Source organism: Indicator indicator, chromosome 26, assembly GCF_027791375.1.
Source record: "Indicator indicator isolate 239-I01 chromosome 26, UM_Iind_1.1, whole genome shotgun sequence".
NCBI lineage: Eukaryota > Metazoa > Chordata > Aves > Piciformes > Indicatoridae > Indicator > Indicator indicator.
Genome location: NC_072035.1, coordinates 9,054,459 through 9,070,611, shown reverse-complemented (window position 1 = coordinate 9,070,611; position 16,153 = coordinate 9,054,459). Strand labels below are relative to the sequence as shown.

The following is a 16,153-nucleotide window of genomic DNA, read 5'->3' as shown; positions in this document are numbered from 1 at the left end:
TCCTCAGCCCCTCACTAGTGTGTTAAGAAATGTATTGAATAGCCCTGGGGGGTCAGAGCTCACAGCAGCTCCCCAGACAGATTTTCCCCAGTCTGAGCACTGGCCACTTCATCTTGTTCTTGGGATCCACTCCAGCTTCTGTCTCTCCCATGGGTTTCCTTGATTTCCCATAGGAAGCTCTCATGCAAGAAAGAAGCTTCCTTTGGACACAGTGTGTGTTTCCATGGGAGGTGAGATAATGTTTCATTCAGCACAAGGACAAGGCCAGGTGCTCTCCTGCTCAGGTGGCTCTCAGGCAGATCAGGTGCTCAGCAGCATCTGATGGTTGGCCTGAGACTGCACAGAGCTGGAGGCTCTGCTTCCAGCAGGACCTGCCTACAAATGTTATGCTGGGCAGGACTTGCTGTGGTGCTGCCCTCACCTGCTGCATGGCCATCTCCAGAGCTGTCTGTCCATCCTGGGAGGTCTCCTTGGGCTCGCTCCTTACTCCTGCTCTTCCCTCAGTTGTGTCCTCTGCTGTCACTTCACACGAACCATCCATCCAGTTGGGATGTGAAGATGCTCTGAAATATATTTACCCCCACCATGGTTTGGCTGCACAGTGACCTGGAGTTTGGCACAGCCAGAAAGGGGACTTGTGAAGCTGGGAAACAGGTCCCAGAGCCCCTTTTCAGCTGCAGTCACACTCCCACCAAGCACAAGCAAGCCCAGTAGAGCCCAGGTTAGTCCAGCTGAGGTCAGGGTCCCTTCCCATCTGCCTGCACACCATGCCAGGCACAGACACTTCCCCTCAGGCAAGGTTTTGTCACTGTCCCTGTAAGCAGCTCCTGGGTGGCAGCTGGTTTATCTCTGGCTTCACAGTCTGGATTTGAGCCAATGCACAAAAAGCTTGAATGAGAAGGGGGCCCCGGGAAAAAAATATTCCCTCTCGTAGGGAGAAGTTCTGCTTGGGGGCAGCTGTGGCCCAACAGGTCTCACTGGGGTCACTACAGAGCCATCCCCAAACCCCCTCCAGGCCTTGGTGCCCCTGCAGATGTCCTGTCCTCCCGAGGGGCTCCTCTGGAGGCCCCACCACTCACCGTCACACCAGTTCCAGCTTCTGTTTGCCTCCAACTGCTGTTCCCAGGCAACGGCTGCACCAACGGCTGCACTGGGCACCAGCGGCTGCACAGGGCACCAGCCACAGGCTGGAAAGCACTGGAGATGCGCAGGGAGAAGGTAGGCTCTCCTCACCCCAGTCTCTCCCCCTGCCCAGCACAAGAACCTGCTGGCGTCAGGTGACACTCAGCCCTTCACCCTGCCCAAGCCTAAATCCTACTCGTGGCTGAAGCAAAGCTGCTTTGGGCATCACCAAGCTGCTTTGGGACCAAACCCTTGGTCAGGGGACAGGATGAGGCATTTTTACCCGATATAGATACCCACTCCACAGGGTGTTGTGGGCACTTCTGCTCCCTTGGCACCCCTGAGCAGGACAGGCAGAGTGAAAGCAAGAAGAATCAGCTTCCAACTGCTGCCAGGTCCCCTTGCTGTCCACAGCTCTCTGCCAGGTTGGCACTGGCACAGGGGAACCCGTATCCAGGGATCACTCCAAGCTCTCGCCTTCACCACCACAGATAATCAGCTCTAAGCACTGCCAAGTGTTGACTTCAGCCTTGCCATTAAGATGAAATAACAACAATTTCTAGATCGAATTTGGTTTTCTCTACGGCCAGCAGGAGCCTCGCACCCTGCTGGGAGAAGAAAGGAGGTTTGCTATCAGCTTGCATTATCTCCTTGACCTGGGGAGGCTACTGTGCAGGGGTGGGTTATTCAAAACACAGCTGCTCCAAACTCCTCTGTAGACAACCCCCTGATTCCAACTGGGGGAGTTTTATGGCTTCAGAAGCAGGGATTTGGTCCTTGACCCCCACCTCTGCTATGTGCAGGAGGCAATACATCACTTGTTCAGGCACAGTTCTTTTCTTCCCACCTGGCAGCACCCAGTCCATGTTCCCTGATCCTATGGGTTACAAGGAGCCTGCTCCACTCTCCAGCATGAAAAACCCGTTTATTCTGACCAAGAGCAGCTCCTTTTCAGCTCTTGTTTTACAGCAGAAGTCTGAGTGTGGAGGAGGAAACTCAAACCTTACCCTGTGCACAGCAGGTTTTGCAACATAATCTGGGTTTGTTAAACTTGTTGGGATGGTTCAACCTGTTCTAGTCAGGGCACCCAACCAGAGAGGTTAGGGTGCAGTGGTTTGGCACAGGTTAGGGGGGGCACTTCTATAAAAGTCTAGCAGACACCCTATGTGCTGAAAGGGAAATCAGCTCCCTGAGAGCAGGTATTAAACTGGCTGACAAGGCTGAACTGACCCCATAACCTCATTACAAGAGCAGGACAAAAAACTCTGGGATTATTATCTGGGATTTTCCAGATAATTTCATCCCAGGAGGCACAAATGCAAAGGCCTTGAAGAAGATGTCCTATGAGCTTTTCCTCTCCTGGACTGGTATCTAGACCCAGATTAATCTGCATCTCAGATAAAAGCCAGCCACAGCTGGGATACCTGGACACAATCCTCAAATACAGCTAAGGCCAGCCCCTGACAATGCAGCTGCCAGCTGACACCCAATTGATGTACCTACATTTTATTTCCTAGGGACAGAGGATGGGGCAGCTTGTGAACAGTCAGATGTTTACAAACTGCAGCAGCACCTACAAACACAAAAACTGTTTATAACGATGTGAAGGATGAGTGTCAGAACAGATCCAGTCTCTGCTCAGTGATGTCCAATGACAGGACAAGGGCCAACAGGTGCAAGCTGGGGCATAGGAGGTTCCATATAAATGGAAGGAAAAACTTTTTCATGGTGAGGGTAACAGAGCCCTGGAACAGGCTGCCCAGAGAAGTTGTGGAGCCTCCTTCTCTGGAGACATTCAAAACCCACCTGGATGCATTCCTGTGTGACCTGCCCTAGGTGATCCTGCTCTGGCAGTGGGGTTGGACTGGATGATCTTTTGAGGTCGCTTCCAAGCCCTCTGTGAATTCTGTGATTCTGTGAACTCTGTTTTGCGTAAAGCAAGGTTCACAAACCTGATGTAACTTGCAGTTAGAAATTCTTGGTTTACACAAGTCTGTTGATGCTGTGGTCCCATGCAGTGACTCAGCTCTTCCACAGAAGTCCCACAGGAGAACTCACCTGTAACCACAGACAGGGACATCACACTGTTTTCCAGGGGGATTTGACAGAAGATTTAGGATATGCAGTTGCCTTTGCGGGTCATAGCACCCAGTGAAGTTCAGCAGTGCAGGCTGGTCTCAGAACTGCTGTTAAAAAGAGGCAGGACAAAGAACCCCAAAACAACTCCCAAAAGATGGGAGCAAACCAGTGCAATGTTTTGATCCTTTCAAAATGACTTGAAAGACCAGAGTGAGACTGGGTTTGATGGAAAATATCTAGATACAACCAAAGGACACTCCCCTGGCCTGCTGCAGTTAACACTTCCCCCAGAACACAGAGGGGCCTGCAGAAATCACACAGCAAGGAGCTCTGCTCTGAAGCTTCATTACTCCAATGGCAATCTACTCTGTGGGGCTGCAACACAAACACCTGAAATACAAAAAAGCCCTGGGTGAGCAATTTAGGAGTCTGGGGTTTAGTCCACTTTTTCAGTCCATTTCAGGTCTGATTAATTACAATTAGAACAAAATTGCTCATTAGCTGTGATGTGTTATTTAGAACACAACCTACTTATGAAGTGCCAATGACAGACTTCACCTCCCTCGAGCTTCAGCTCTGGAAGGTCAGAGGGTCATCATTTCGTGTCTGCGCAGGCCTGCGTTTAACCCACCCAATCAATGCCCACAGTTAGGGCCCAAAATAAAAACTTTTACAAGAATGGAAAGAGCTGTTACTCTGTTTTATTGTTTTGGGAGAGTATTTTGAAGTTCAAACAAGCTTAAACCACTCAGCCCCAAAATCCCCTCAAAGAGTTTATACATGCTGAACCCAGCTACCACAGATAAACAAATATGAAATAAGAGAAACAGATCAGGAGTACTTTCATCAGGACTGTATCAACTAAAATTAAATCAAAGCAGAATTACAACCTCCATTCTTTACCTCACTAACTTAAAATAATTAGGCATTCAAAAATTATTTCATCATGTTTCAAAAGCTGTGGTAACCTGGGGAAGATAAAGCATTAAAGTTGTGTACTTCTTGACTGTCATCAACTATTACAGATGACAAAAAGTGCTCCAGGACTCCTCAGCCTCTATTAGAGTTATGAGCAGTGAGGAATTTTGTAAGGGATAAAAAGGAATGTTCCATTATCACCAAGTAAGAGCATTTCATGCTTTTTGAGCCTCTATCAAGTGAAGTTTGGGTCTCTTCACAGCCTCATTCCAAACTGACACAAGATGTAAGAGATATAAAGCCACATCTTGCAGGTCTGCAAGCTGCTCCTGATGAACCAGTGCAATTCTGAACCACAGTCAGACCCTGCTCTGTCAGAACCTCTTCAGACTCTTCAAGCCTGGCACCTAGAGATCACAGCCTCTGAAACATCCATCCCAGCAAAAACACGTAGGGAAGATTTCAAAGCAGATCAGAGTCTGGAAAGCAGGCACAAACTTCAGCTTTAATGTTTTCTGGAAAGTAGTCATCTTTGCAAAGGAATGATATTGCAGCTGAAAAAGAAGAGGGTAGAAAGAAACATTAAGATCTCAGTTCTCAAACAGGCATAGAAGAACTGACATGGCGAATGGAAGGACCACCATAACCCTCCTCCATCAGTTTCCTCTACTGAACAAACTAAGCACTGGGACCCTCCTCCCTGTGCTCATGTTCAACATTATCTTGCCTCCCTACATCGTTGTGTGAAACTGCCAGCCTCCAGCTCTCTGCTAGTACCCACCAGTGAAGTCTGTCAGAGCAGGCAGCAGCACAGAGAGCAAAGCACAGAGATGGCCCTGCTGCAGGGAATGAGCTCTGAGCTGGGTTCTCCTAAGTGGAACAGCAGCTTACCCCAGGAGGCCCTTCCCAGCCCAGCGCTTTGGAGTCAGCCCCACGTGCACTTTTTTGCCACCACGGATGACAGTCACGCTCAGGGGTCTCTGAAAGAGAGAAAAAAATACCATGTGAGAATAAAAGGGGGCAACTCTCCATTACTAGGTCAGCTCTCTTCTTCCTCCTTTTGCTGAAGCACCAGAAAAATATTAGGTCCAGGGAAGCTGTTCTGCAGCAGTGCCCATTCCCATCCCTGTGGCTAGATCCATGAGACTGCTTTGCCTGGAGACACCTCCACGAGATCTCTCACTTCCACTATAAAACACTTGATGACTGTGGCAGCTTCTTTGGCCAGTCCCCAAGGTGGCACAGCAACACAGCCTGCTGCTGCTGCGGGGAGTGCCCAGGGGACAACAGATAATGTGATGCTCACAGCAAAAACCACACAGCTCTTAGCTCTCTTCTGTCCAGCTGAAATTAGCTCAATACTATGAGAGAACAAGGCTACAACAGCAGAAACTGAATCGGACACTGTTTCTGACATGGAAACAATGACCCCAGATATCCAAGTTCCTTAGAAAAAGTTGTGGCTGACAGAGACAGGCAGGAGAACACAGTCACAGCAGAAATGAGCTCACTCACCCCTTCACTGTGCTGCACCACTGTGGCAATGTTCTGCAGGTTCTGGAAGTTGTTTACATTGACAGAACCAAACTCCACAATCTCATCATCTACCTGAAGTCCCTGGAGAGAGACAGAAGCAGGCAGATGAGCATGTGCTTTCCCCAAAGACCGGTAATATCAGAGGAGCATCACCCTTCACCCAGCCACATGGAGATGTGCTAGGACACTACTCTCCTCACCACTCTGGCAACAGAATTACATCCTCTCCATGTCCTTAGACAGAAGCAAGTACTCATTCCTGTGTCCTCTTTTATGGGAAGAGAAATAGTGAGGCTAGAGCAGTCAGTGAGGCTGGTATGAGCTCTGTGGTGTCAACAGTGCAGCTGAGGAGAGAGTACTCTTCTCATTCCTATACAGAGACTGGTCTTGTTTACAGGACATCCCAGTGTGACCGAAACAAAAAGGGAGAGAGAACCCTAATCAACCACCTTATTTCCACTTCTTAATGAGACAGAGAAAGCCATTTGCTGTGTTTCCTCCCTGGATCCAGAAGAAGCCTTCCCCACAAGCTGTAAAGACTCCACCAACTCACCGAGACACTTGCAGGAGACCCTGGAGTCACTGCGTTCACTTTGGCAAAGGCCTGTGGCAGGCTCTGATTCTGGCTCATAGCCTCAGCCAGTGCCTCTGCCTCATCCTTGGCGTGCTTCTCCTTCTCCCGGGCATGCAACTGGTGGAGAGCTTCCTCCACCTGCTTCATCAGGGCCTTGTGATCATTCTGCAAACCTGTGGGTGACAACAGTAGCACACAGAGAGTTACACCTAAGGGTTCTTTCTCAGCACACTCTACTCTGCAGCTGTGCAGAACATGATGTTCTGGGTGTCTGGGATCCAGCTGTGGTCACCATAACCTCTACTGGCGTATCTGTAGGTCGTGGTGGAAGCCCTGCTCACATAGCTCTGCAGATGTTTAGCAGTAGAATTCAGACAGATGAATTTCAGTAAACACAGAGAAGCAAAGCTCGGAAGCCTGTGATGACCTAGGCTTCACTAACCAACTGAAGGCTTTTTTCCATCAAGTCACATTCTGTTAGGTATGAGAGCAAAAGCCTTCTCCAGAGGCAGGGCATGGGATAAGCCTGTGAAGAAATAACCATCAAGCTATTCATTTTCCAAAGCTTATTCTGCAAACACCACAACAATGATTTGCTGCATTTCCCAAACCCCAAAAGGCTGCACAGCAGCAGCAGAATTTCAGTGCTGCTGCAACAGCACGTGGGCAAAAGTTTCACTGACTAAGCTGATCCCAGTGGCTATGAACAGAGAGCAAAGTAATTGAAACACAAACTGAGAGCAACCCTGGGCCTGAGTTTTTGAAGAATTGTGACTGACAGGCTGAAGAAACAGTATGTGTGTGAGATACTAAGGATCATGGAATTATGTTAGCAGCGCCAAGTCATCACTAAACCACATCCCTCGTCCCTTTTCTCCAGCCTGAACAACCTCAGCTTCCTCAGGTGCTCATCACACGACCTTCCAGACCCTTCACCAGTTTCACTGCCCTTCTCTAGACACACTCCAGCACCCCAGTATGCTTCTTTAATGGCTGTACCATCACTAACAGGGATATTCTACAACAGAAGCCTGTGGGTCTGCACAGAACCGACTTTGCCGGTTCCTCCCTTCTGGAAGGTGGGCCCCACCTGCCCGCGGTCCCCACTCACAGATGATGTTGTGTCGGGCGGTTCGCACTTGGTAGAGGTCGATGTCGTCACGGGGAAACCCCTCGGCGTCCACCAGCGGCTCGTTCATCCCGACGCCCTTTTGCTGTGAAGGAAAAGGCGGCCCGTGAGGCTATGAACCGGCACTGCACGCCGGCCCCGCCACCCCACGGCCACCTGCCCTCCCTCCCTCCCTCCCGCCCCGGCCCCGGCCCCGGCCCCGGCCCCGCTGCACTGACACTCTCCAGCAGCTCATAGCAAGCCTTGATCTGCGCCTCGATCTCGTCCTTCTTCTTAACCAGCTGCTGCACGTCGCTGATAGTGACAGGGCGACTCCCGCAAGGCTGCGCCATTGCCACGGCCGCGCCACAAAGGCTGCTACGGGCGCCGGGAGCGGACAAACCGCGTCACAGGCAACGGGGCGGAGCGGGAGGATGGGACACCGCCTAAGGGCGGGGCGTTGGGTGGGCACCAGCGCCGAGGGGGCGGGGCCAGCCGGGGCAGAGCGGGCGTGGGGTGTGGCGGGGGTGGCACAGGGGTGGCACTGCCATAGGAGATGGTGGCACAAGGGTGGCACTGCCATAGGGCTATACAGGAGGAATAGTGCCATGGGATGGCACAACAGCGGCAATGACATGAGGTGACCACAGCTCTGGTGGTGACAATGATGGCACTGCAGTGGCACTGCCAAGGGTTATACAGGTATGATGGTGCCATGAGGTGACCCCATCCCTGCTGCTGGCCCCCCTCAGCCTGTCCCCCAGCACACTTGCTGGGGCAGAGCATGGCATCCATGTCTCCCAGGGAGTATGGCAGTAGGGGACACGACCTCACCACCAGACCATCATACTTTTCTGCCATCCTACTGACAGCCACCCAAGCCCCCCAGGCCCCAGCGGTGGCTCTGCTGGATCAAGCTCACCACTGCTCCCAAAAGTGGGGTGTTTGAGCACTGGCCGCCTGGGCAGAGCTGCCTCCTGTCCCCTCCTTCTGCTCGCACATTTTGGGGAACTCTGGCTCTACTGGGCTCACTGGAGCTGAAGGTGGCACCACGTGGCCCCAGGCCCAGACACCATACATGCAACTGGACTCTGCATGCAACCAGACTGTCCTGCCTCAGTGTTGGCTGGAACTGGACATGTTCCCTCAAAGGGGTGAATGTCCCCAGGGACAGGCAGGTGGCTGGGGGGATGTGCTGCTGTGCTTGCATCACCTCACCAAGGCCTGGGTTTTGCTGGTTTGCTGTGGGGTTCGCAGGCTCCTGCCCTGCAGAGCCTTGCATGCTTGCATGTTCACCACCCTCCACATTCAACTCCACTGTGACACAGCTGTGACTGAAAAGGACCTTGTGACACAGCCCTGGAAAGCCTCCATGGGCTAATGCTGGTGGCTCACAGCCCAAACCAAACACAGCTCTGGGTCACTGATGCTTTGAGGTGGGTGTGAAAGAAGGTGGAGCTGAGGAGGAGCTTCCCTCATCCCACCAGGATATTAAATGCCCTCCTGGACTCACACTCTCTTGGCTGCTGTCACATCGCCAGGGCACAGAAATGGTGAGGGGCAGCAGATGGGCATGAATTCATTAATTCTTTAATTCAGTAACTGATTAATTCATTAATTTAAATGGCTGGGGCTCAACAACACAGGATGTTTTGGGAGATCCACTGCATTTAATCTCTGCTTGAATTTGGACCTTTCAATGTCCAGACTTTTTGGTACAAACTGGAAGTTGTGTTCCTCACATGATGACCTTTGGATCAGGCTCTCAGGGGCTGAGGCACTCTCCTCTAACTAATATCTAACTAACGGGCTGCTAACGTCTCTCTTTCTGCCTCTTTCTTTCAGACAACTTACACAGACAAGGGAGAAAAGGTAAGAGCCGCCTCGCGTCCACGCTCCTGTTCTGCTGCCAGCTGTGAAATATCATCTGTGTTCACACAGAGAATGCTCATTCCTTAATCCCTCATTACCTGGTAAAATCATGAGTAAGACTGCTCATTGGCCAGGCCACACAGGACGTGGGTCCTCACTGTAAATCAACATTAACAATTGAAACTTTTAAATTTCCTTTCTGGTCTGGGAGGAGAGTGCCAAGCTCTCCCCGGCTAGCCTCGACATCTGAGCCGAATCCTCATTTGTTGCAAAGTTGATTTCCGAATGCTGCACCAATTTGCCACCTTTTTCTCCTACAAAACCCTTTCCAAGTCAGTGGTGCCCATCACGGCTGGGTGCCCATTACCCAGGGTTGGGTGGTGGTGGGGAACAGAGCAAAGCAGAGTTTGTCCCTGCACCGGTGGTTGTGTAAGAGTGTTTTGAGGAGAATTAATCTTTAACACAGTAATGTTGGCAGGTGGGCCACTTGCAGGGAGCACTGAGAGTACTGGGACTGACTCAGTCCCAGGTGAACCAGGCCTTTGCACTTCCACCTCACAGAGCAGGATCCTGTGAAACCTAACCGTAAACCACTGTGGAAAACAGCTCTTTTGGGGAGTAGCCAGGGTTTTACCCAGTTCATTTGGATCCATTAGCAGGAGATGCATTACCAGGGTCGCAGCTGCTGCTTCTCCCAGCTACAGAGAGGAGCAGTGCTGTGGGACAGGCTGTGGCAGCTCTCAGCTCGGTTTTCCCTTCCCTGTAGCCCCAGCGAGGCCGCTTCATCCATTTCCACTCCATCACCTTCTGGGTCGGCAATGCCAAGCAGGTGAGAGGCTGTGGCCAGCTGGGTGCCGGTTGTGCTGTGTGGGATGAAGGCTGTGGTTGTTGGCTGTGGGGAGGGAGGTTCATCCTGGCTCCCACCACGTCAGGACTGTGACAGTATCCCAAAGTCCACCACTGGCCCAGGTCCTGCACCCACCCATGTGACCTCAGCCCAATGGCCTTGAGGACCCTTGCGCAAGGCAAGGGGCGGCTGCCTGGGGGTGTGTGCAGGTGGGGCTGAGAAAATGCAACCAGGCACACGTGGCACAGCTTGTGAGAGGTGATAAGGTGTCGTGGGAGCTGCTCTCCAGCCCTCACTGATAGAAGACTTCTGGCAAATTAAAAATCCCTCAGCTTCAAACCCAAGCTGCTTTCACCCAACCTGGCAGATGAACCAGAGGTCATAGAATCATAGCATGACTTGGGTTGAAAAGGACTTTTAACGGTCACCTACTACAACACCCCTGCAGTCAGCAGGAACATCCCCAACTAGATCAAATTGCTCGAAGCCCCATCAAGCCTGACTTTGAATGTCTTCAGGGATAGGGCCTCTACCACCAGCCTGGGCAACCTCTTTCAGCATTTCACCACCCTCATAGTAAAGAACTTCCTAATGTCCAATCTGAACCCACCCACTTTAGTTTCAAACCACTGGCCCTTGTCCTATAGGGGCAATGCCCCTGCTGCCCTATTACAATGGGCAGAACCATTTTCTCCTTGGCAGCTTCTTGCCAACGGCTGTGCACCAGCCCTGTGCCCTCTGCATCCTGCCTTTCCCTGGTCCTGTTGAGTGCAGGAGGCATCTGGAGGCAGCATTTCCACTGGGTTTGGGGCTTCCCCCAAGTATGAGCCCTTTCTCATCTCTTCTTGCTGCTCCTCAGCTGTTCCTGCACACACACATGCACATGCCATTGCGGCCATTCCCCATGGGCTCCTGGTGCTGCCCCGGCTGGTGGGAGCCCTGTGGGAACTGGGAATAACTGGCCCCATGGCTTCACCTGGGGTGGCTCTTGCCTGTCCACAGGCTGCCTCCTTCTACTGCAACAAGATGGGGTTCGAGGAGCTGGCATACCGAGGACTGGAGACCGGCAGCAGGGAGGTGGTCTCACATGTCATCAAGCAGGACAAGGTAAGGGGGATGACACACCTTGCAGAGGTGCTAGGGAGGAGGTCTGGGGGAAGATGAGCTGGTGTGGGGCATGTGGGTGCTGCCAAAATCCATCTGCACTGTTAAACCCCATGGTTCTGGGGCTGCAGCTGCACCACCATGTCTCCATCCCTCACCTCTCCTCCTCTTCCTCACCAGATTGTGTTTGTTCTTTCATCTGCTCTCAACCCAGGAAATGAGGGTAGGTGCTGTGGTAACGGGTGGGGTAGGAAATGGCCATAGTGGAGCAAAACTCTGCTCATGGCCATGGCTGCTCTTGCCCTGTACAGAGATGGGGGAACACCTGGTGAAGCACGGTGATGGGGTGAAGGATGTTGCCTTTGAAGTGGAGGACTGTGACTTCATTGTGCAGGTAAAGAGCCCCTCTGCTCCCTCCTGCACAGCACCCCAAAATGATGAGGGGAGGTGGGGAAGCACCTGGAGAAATCTTCCCCCATCCCAGGGGAGCTGCAGCAGGAGTGGGATTTCTCTGCTTCTGCCCAGAAAGCCAAAGAGCGCGGAGCTGTGGTGGTGAAGGAGCCCTGGGTGGAGGAGGACAAATTTGGGAAGGTGAAGTTTGCGGTGATCCAAACGGTAAGTGGCAGGGCAGGTTCTGCAGAGCAGGCTGGATATGAGAGGTCCCCAAAAAAGGACGTAGCATGCAATCACTTTCCCCTCTCTCACAGTATGGTGACACCACTCACACTTTGATAGAAAAGCTCAACTACAAGGGCCTTTTCCTGCCCGGGTACCACCCACCCCTCTTCAAGGACCCCCTGTTGCCAAAGCTGTGAGTACTTTCCAGAGGGTTCTGTCCAGCTCTTTGACACCATGTGCTGGTGGGATGTCTCAGCAAGGAGCTGGACAGGTCGCCACCACCTTGCCCCACAACCCTCCTTGTGCTGTGGGATGTCCCCAGCCCTGGCTGAGAGCCACCCTTGGCTTCCCCCTGACAGACCAAGTGCCAAGCTCAGCTTTATTGACCATGTTGTGGGAAACCAGCCTGATCTCCAGATGGAACCAGTGGCAGACTGGTAAGAGTGGGCAGGGCTGGTGGTAGGTGGGATGTAGCAGCAGCACTGCTCTGCTGGTCTCATCCCCTCTGACATTGGTAGCTGAAGCTAATTAAGCCAGGGCAAAAGTTCATTAGTGCTGGGATGGAACAAGGGACTCACATGTGCCCTTTGTGGCCCGGGCAGGTACCAGAAGAACCTGCTCTTCCACCGCTTCTGGTCAGTGGATGACAAGCAGCTGCACACTGAGTTCAGTGCCCTGCGCTCCATTGTGGTCACCAACTATGAAGAGACCATTAAGATGCCCATTAACGAGCCAGCATCTGGCAAGAAGAAATCCCAGATTCAGGTGAGAGCCTGAGGTTGATCCATCAGGCTGCCACCACCTCAAGAGGGGCTTTGGTGAAGGAAAAGGGACCAAGGGATTTGGAGCTGGCAGAGACGTTCTGTGCAAAGATGGCTGTGGGAAAGCAGCCTTGGCTTTGCTCAGGGCTACCAAGGGCTGCCAAACCCTGGAGAGCTGCTGAGATGAGGCTGGTTTAGCTGATCTCATCAGTACTGTAGTCTTCATTGTGTGGTCCCAGACCATTTTGCTTTCCTGTTTTCAAGCCTCAGCTCAGCCCCTTGCCCACTGTAGGCAAGCTGTTACTGATGTGGTGCCACTTCTTCCCTGTAGGAGTATGTCGATTACTACGGCGGGGCCGGAGTCCAGCACATCGCGCTGAACACCCCTGACATCATCGCAGCAGTGAGTGCATCCCTGAGCAGCTCCTCACCCTGGCCCATCCTGCCCTGGCACTGCTCCACTTCTGCCCTGCCCTGCCCAACACAGTCCTTGTCACAGGGCACTGGTGGACCATGACCCCACTGGGGTATGAGAACACCAGGCAAGCTGAGTGGGCTTTGTGCCATGGTTGTCTTACAACCAGGATTAACTGAGTCACTGGAAAGGGACCTGCCTGCACCTGGGAGCTACTGGCAGATGCTCCCAATGGCACATGTTGTCCTTGGTGGGTGGCTGGTGGTGAGCTTGGGCAGCTGTTGAGCACTTGTGTTTGGGCTGCTCTCCTGACCAAAGGGCCTTCAGAGGTGTCAGGTGGGTCAGGGCAGCATAAGGCATCCTTGTATGGTGGCCATCTCTCTGCATTGCCTGGAGAGGGGATCTTGGGTCCTCCCGTTCCTGGTGCCCAAAGTAAGAAGGTGGGATAGGCCCCCATGCACAAGGTTGGTCAATGTCATGGGAAAGTATCACTCTGCCCAATATGTTCTCTTGGCACAAATCTCTCTACAAACAAGACCCAAGCCTAACCCATGCTAGGGTCTCCCCCACCTTGCAGATCACCAACCTGAAGCAGCGGGGCATGCAGTTCATGGATGTGCCATCCAGCTACTACCAGATGCTGCGAGAGAGGCTGAAAACTGCCAAAATCAAAGTGAAGGAAAACATTGACAAGCTGGCGGTGAGTCAGACCACCCTGAGAGGGAAAAGGTTTGCCTGGGGCTGGACCAGCTCCCCAAAGTGCTTTGCAGGGTGAGGGTGATGTGGAAGATTCCCCTTGCTCCTCTGGGGGTCTTTGAGCTGTTGTCCTCTTTTCTCCAGGAACTGAAAATCCTGGTGGATTTTGATGAGAAAGGCTACTTGCTCCAGATCTTCACCAAGCCAGTCCAAGACAGACCCACAGTCTTTCTGGAGGTGATCCAGCGACATAATCACCAGGTTGGTTTGAGGATTTCACAATGACCTTGGGTTTGAAACCTCAGGGCTATCACATACCATCAACCATCACTCAGTGCTACTCTTTCCCAGCTGGTTCCAAGCTGATGGACCTGGTGCCCATCCTCATGGTCCATGATGTCATCATCTCCACAGGGCTTCGGTGCTGGCAACTTCAAGTCTCTGTTTGAAGCGATAGAAATGGATCAAGATGCAAGAGGAAACCTCACCATCCTGGAGCCCAACGGGGAGACCAGGCGCATGTAGAGGACAGCAGAAAACACCACCCTTACCCCTAATAGGCAGATTGACAAATGAACCAGCAAATGGCCCACGTCTTGGTAAAGAGCCCAAACCTAAGTGTCGTAGACCCAAGGAAGCTCCTGCTAAGTGGAGATGTGCAAGGACTCAATACCTCAACACCTATCACGACCCAGCCCCAGCACTACCCTCCTGTGACTTTTTGGGAGTGTGGGAAATGGCAAACGCTCTTCAAAAGCAGTTTAATCTGATCCAAACCACCAAATCTTTAAAGTACAGATGTAAGGCATGTGCCAAAGACATGCATCTATGGAGGGAGATGGAAGGAATAACTGGCAGAGCTTAAATTTAGGCCATCCAAAGTTTTCTGGTAGTTTTAGCTGGGAGAGCAAAGCATGGAGGCATTTGCCCCTCCATACATCTCATTTTGTAAGACTTTGGTTCAATCGCTTTTAGACTCAGTCTTGAATTTGCTGAGATGAAACACATGATTTTTAGGGTAGCTACACCATTCCAGAATGAGAATCGAATATACGTGTTGCAGCCTTTCCAAGGCAATGCAATCTTGCTCTAATACCTGTAAGTTCCTGAATTAAGGAGGGGCTGGGGTTACTCCCATGTTTCAAGACTGGGAGCGATTCCTTGGCTCAGATCCTGGCTGCACGGATCCCATCTGGGATCATCACTGGCCCCATCTGGGCATCACTGTCCTTTGCAAGGGGCCTTTCCCCACCAAGATAATAAAACTTTTTTCTGTCGCAGCTTGAGTGCCTGGTTAACATGTTGGGCCTGGAGCACCTGTACTGCATGTTCACTGTTGCTGAGGAGTTCACAGAACCTCAGTCCATGCCTGCTGAAGAACATCTCAGGTTTCCAGTGCCAACAGATCTCCCCACTGTTGCCCTCCAAAGCCACCCACTGCTGCTCCTCAGGTTTCCCAGCATTGCAGCTGCTCAAACACTGAGCAGCCAAAGCCCCTGCCAAGTCCTGAGCTCAGGATGAGCTCCTTGGATGTCCTTCCACCATCTCAAGCTCCTGTCTCATGTGGTCACCCTTCGGGCTGAGCCCCACTGCCTTTGGTGGAAGGCAACCCTCTACAGCTGGGCTGTCCCATATCCCCATCCCTTCAGTGCTGTGGTCAGCTGTAAAAGCCGCTCCGGGTCCCTCTTTTCTCTTCTATGTCCTCCTTCATCAGCCACTCCATTCACCTCTGCTCCAGGTATCTCTTTTTCTAAAGCTCAAAGAAGCCACTTTGACCATCACCCATCCCACTCATAGCAGCAGAGCCCCAGTGAGAAAGGGGGGGGCATGTGGGCAGCTCCAGACTGTGGTTCCAGACACATCAAACCTCAGCAGCTCTCCCCTCCTGTAAACCACAGGTAACGGAATTTGTTTCAGATTCAAATAGATTGATTTAAAAGACAGAAACCAAAGGGCCTGTGGCCCCAACAGCCTCACACCATCACCCACACAGCAATACAAACATCTCACTTTGTAGGTTAAGGACTTCTGTCTCCACAAAATTAAAGAAACCAAAGATATGAACTCAAAAAAACCCAGGGCAGAGACTGCAGGAGCAGGGACCACCTGCCCAGGCAGCACCACTCAGGTTAGGGACACTGTGACTGCGGGAGCAGTGCCTAGTTGTGCTTCAGTTCCTGTGCTTCAGCTCCTCCTTTGGATTAAAAATCCTTAGAATTTTAGATTTACAAACTTAAATCACTCACATATTTCTTTCATGCAACATAATGTTGCTTAAAGTAAGTTCCCGCTCACCAGAATTTGTACTTTCAGTAATATCTGCTGTTCTTGGATTGATCTTTGTCTGGCTCTGGTCCCTTGAGCTCTCATGGTTCCCAGCATGGGTCCACAAGCTGCCCTGGTTATACATTAAGCACAACGTAATTTTTCTGTAAGAAAAGTCAGTATATTTATGGTTTGCTTTATAAAAGTTACTATAATACAATGGTACATAGTATTCAAT

At 51.7% G+C, this 16,153-nt stretch overlaps 2 protein-coding genes across 2 annotated transcripts; one reads left to right on the top strand and one right to left on the bottom strand.

Annotated features, from left to right (window-relative positions):
* Positions 1-3,896: 3,896 nt before the first annotated feature.
* Positions 3,897-7,710, bottom strand: PSMD9 (proteasome 26S subunit, non-ATPase 9). Its single transcript, XM_054392773.1, has 6 exons — positions 7,577-7,710; positions 7,341-7,443; positions 6,209-6,402; positions 5,635-5,736; positions 5,011-5,099; positions 3,897-4,673 (listed from the first exon to the last, which is right to left on the bottom strand). Exons 1-6 carry the CDS (start codon positions 7,688-7,690, stop codon positions 4,646-4,648), a joined length of 630 nt encoding a protein of 209 aa, XP_054248748.1. The 5' UTR covers positions 7,691-7,710; the 3' UTR covers positions 3,897-4,645.
* A 3,357-nt stretch (positions 7,711-11,067) lies between these two features.
* Positions 11,068-14,186, top strand: HPD (4-hydroxyphenylpyruvate dioxygenase). Its single transcript, XM_054392771.1, has 11 exons — positions 11,068-11,163; positions 11,341-11,383; positions 11,472-11,554; positions 11,686-11,775; positions 11,868-11,971; positions 12,138-12,215; positions 12,381-12,543; positions 12,871-12,942; positions 13,532-13,654; positions 13,795-13,911; positions 14,065-14,186. Exons 1-11 carry the CDS (start codon positions 11,083-11,085, stop codon positions 14,173-14,175), a joined length of 1,065 nt encoding a protein of 354 aa, XP_054248746.1. The 5' UTR covers positions 11,068-11,082; the 3' UTR covers positions 14,176-14,186.
* Positions 14,187-16,153: the final 1,967 nt, after the last annotated feature.

Coding starts and splice junctions, on each gene's coding strand:
- HPD (XM_054392771.1), top strand. CDS start 11,083: ATGGGGTTCGAGGAGCTGGCATACCGAGGACTGGAGACCGGCAGCAGG. Junction 11,555..11,685: donor ACTGTGACTTCATTGTGCAG/GTAAAGAGCCCC, acceptor GCTTCTGCCCAG/AAAGCCAAAGAGCGCGGAGC. Junction 13,655..13,794: donor AAAACATTGACAAGCTGGCG/GTGAGTCAGACC, acceptor TCTTTTCTCCAG/GAACTGAAAATCCTGGTGGA.
- PSMD9 (XM_054392773.1), bottom strand. CDS start 7,690: ATGGCGCAGCCTTGCGGGAGTCGCCCTGTCACTATCAGCGACGTGCAG. Junction 5,737..6,208: donor GGTCTCCTGCAAGTGTCTCG/GTGAGTTGGTGG, acceptor GTCTCTCTCCAG/GGACTTCAGGTAGATGATGA. Junction 4,674..5,010: donor GCTGGGAAGGGCCTCCTGGG/GTAAGCTGCTGT, acceptor CTTCTTTTTCAG/CTGCAATATCATTCCTTTGC.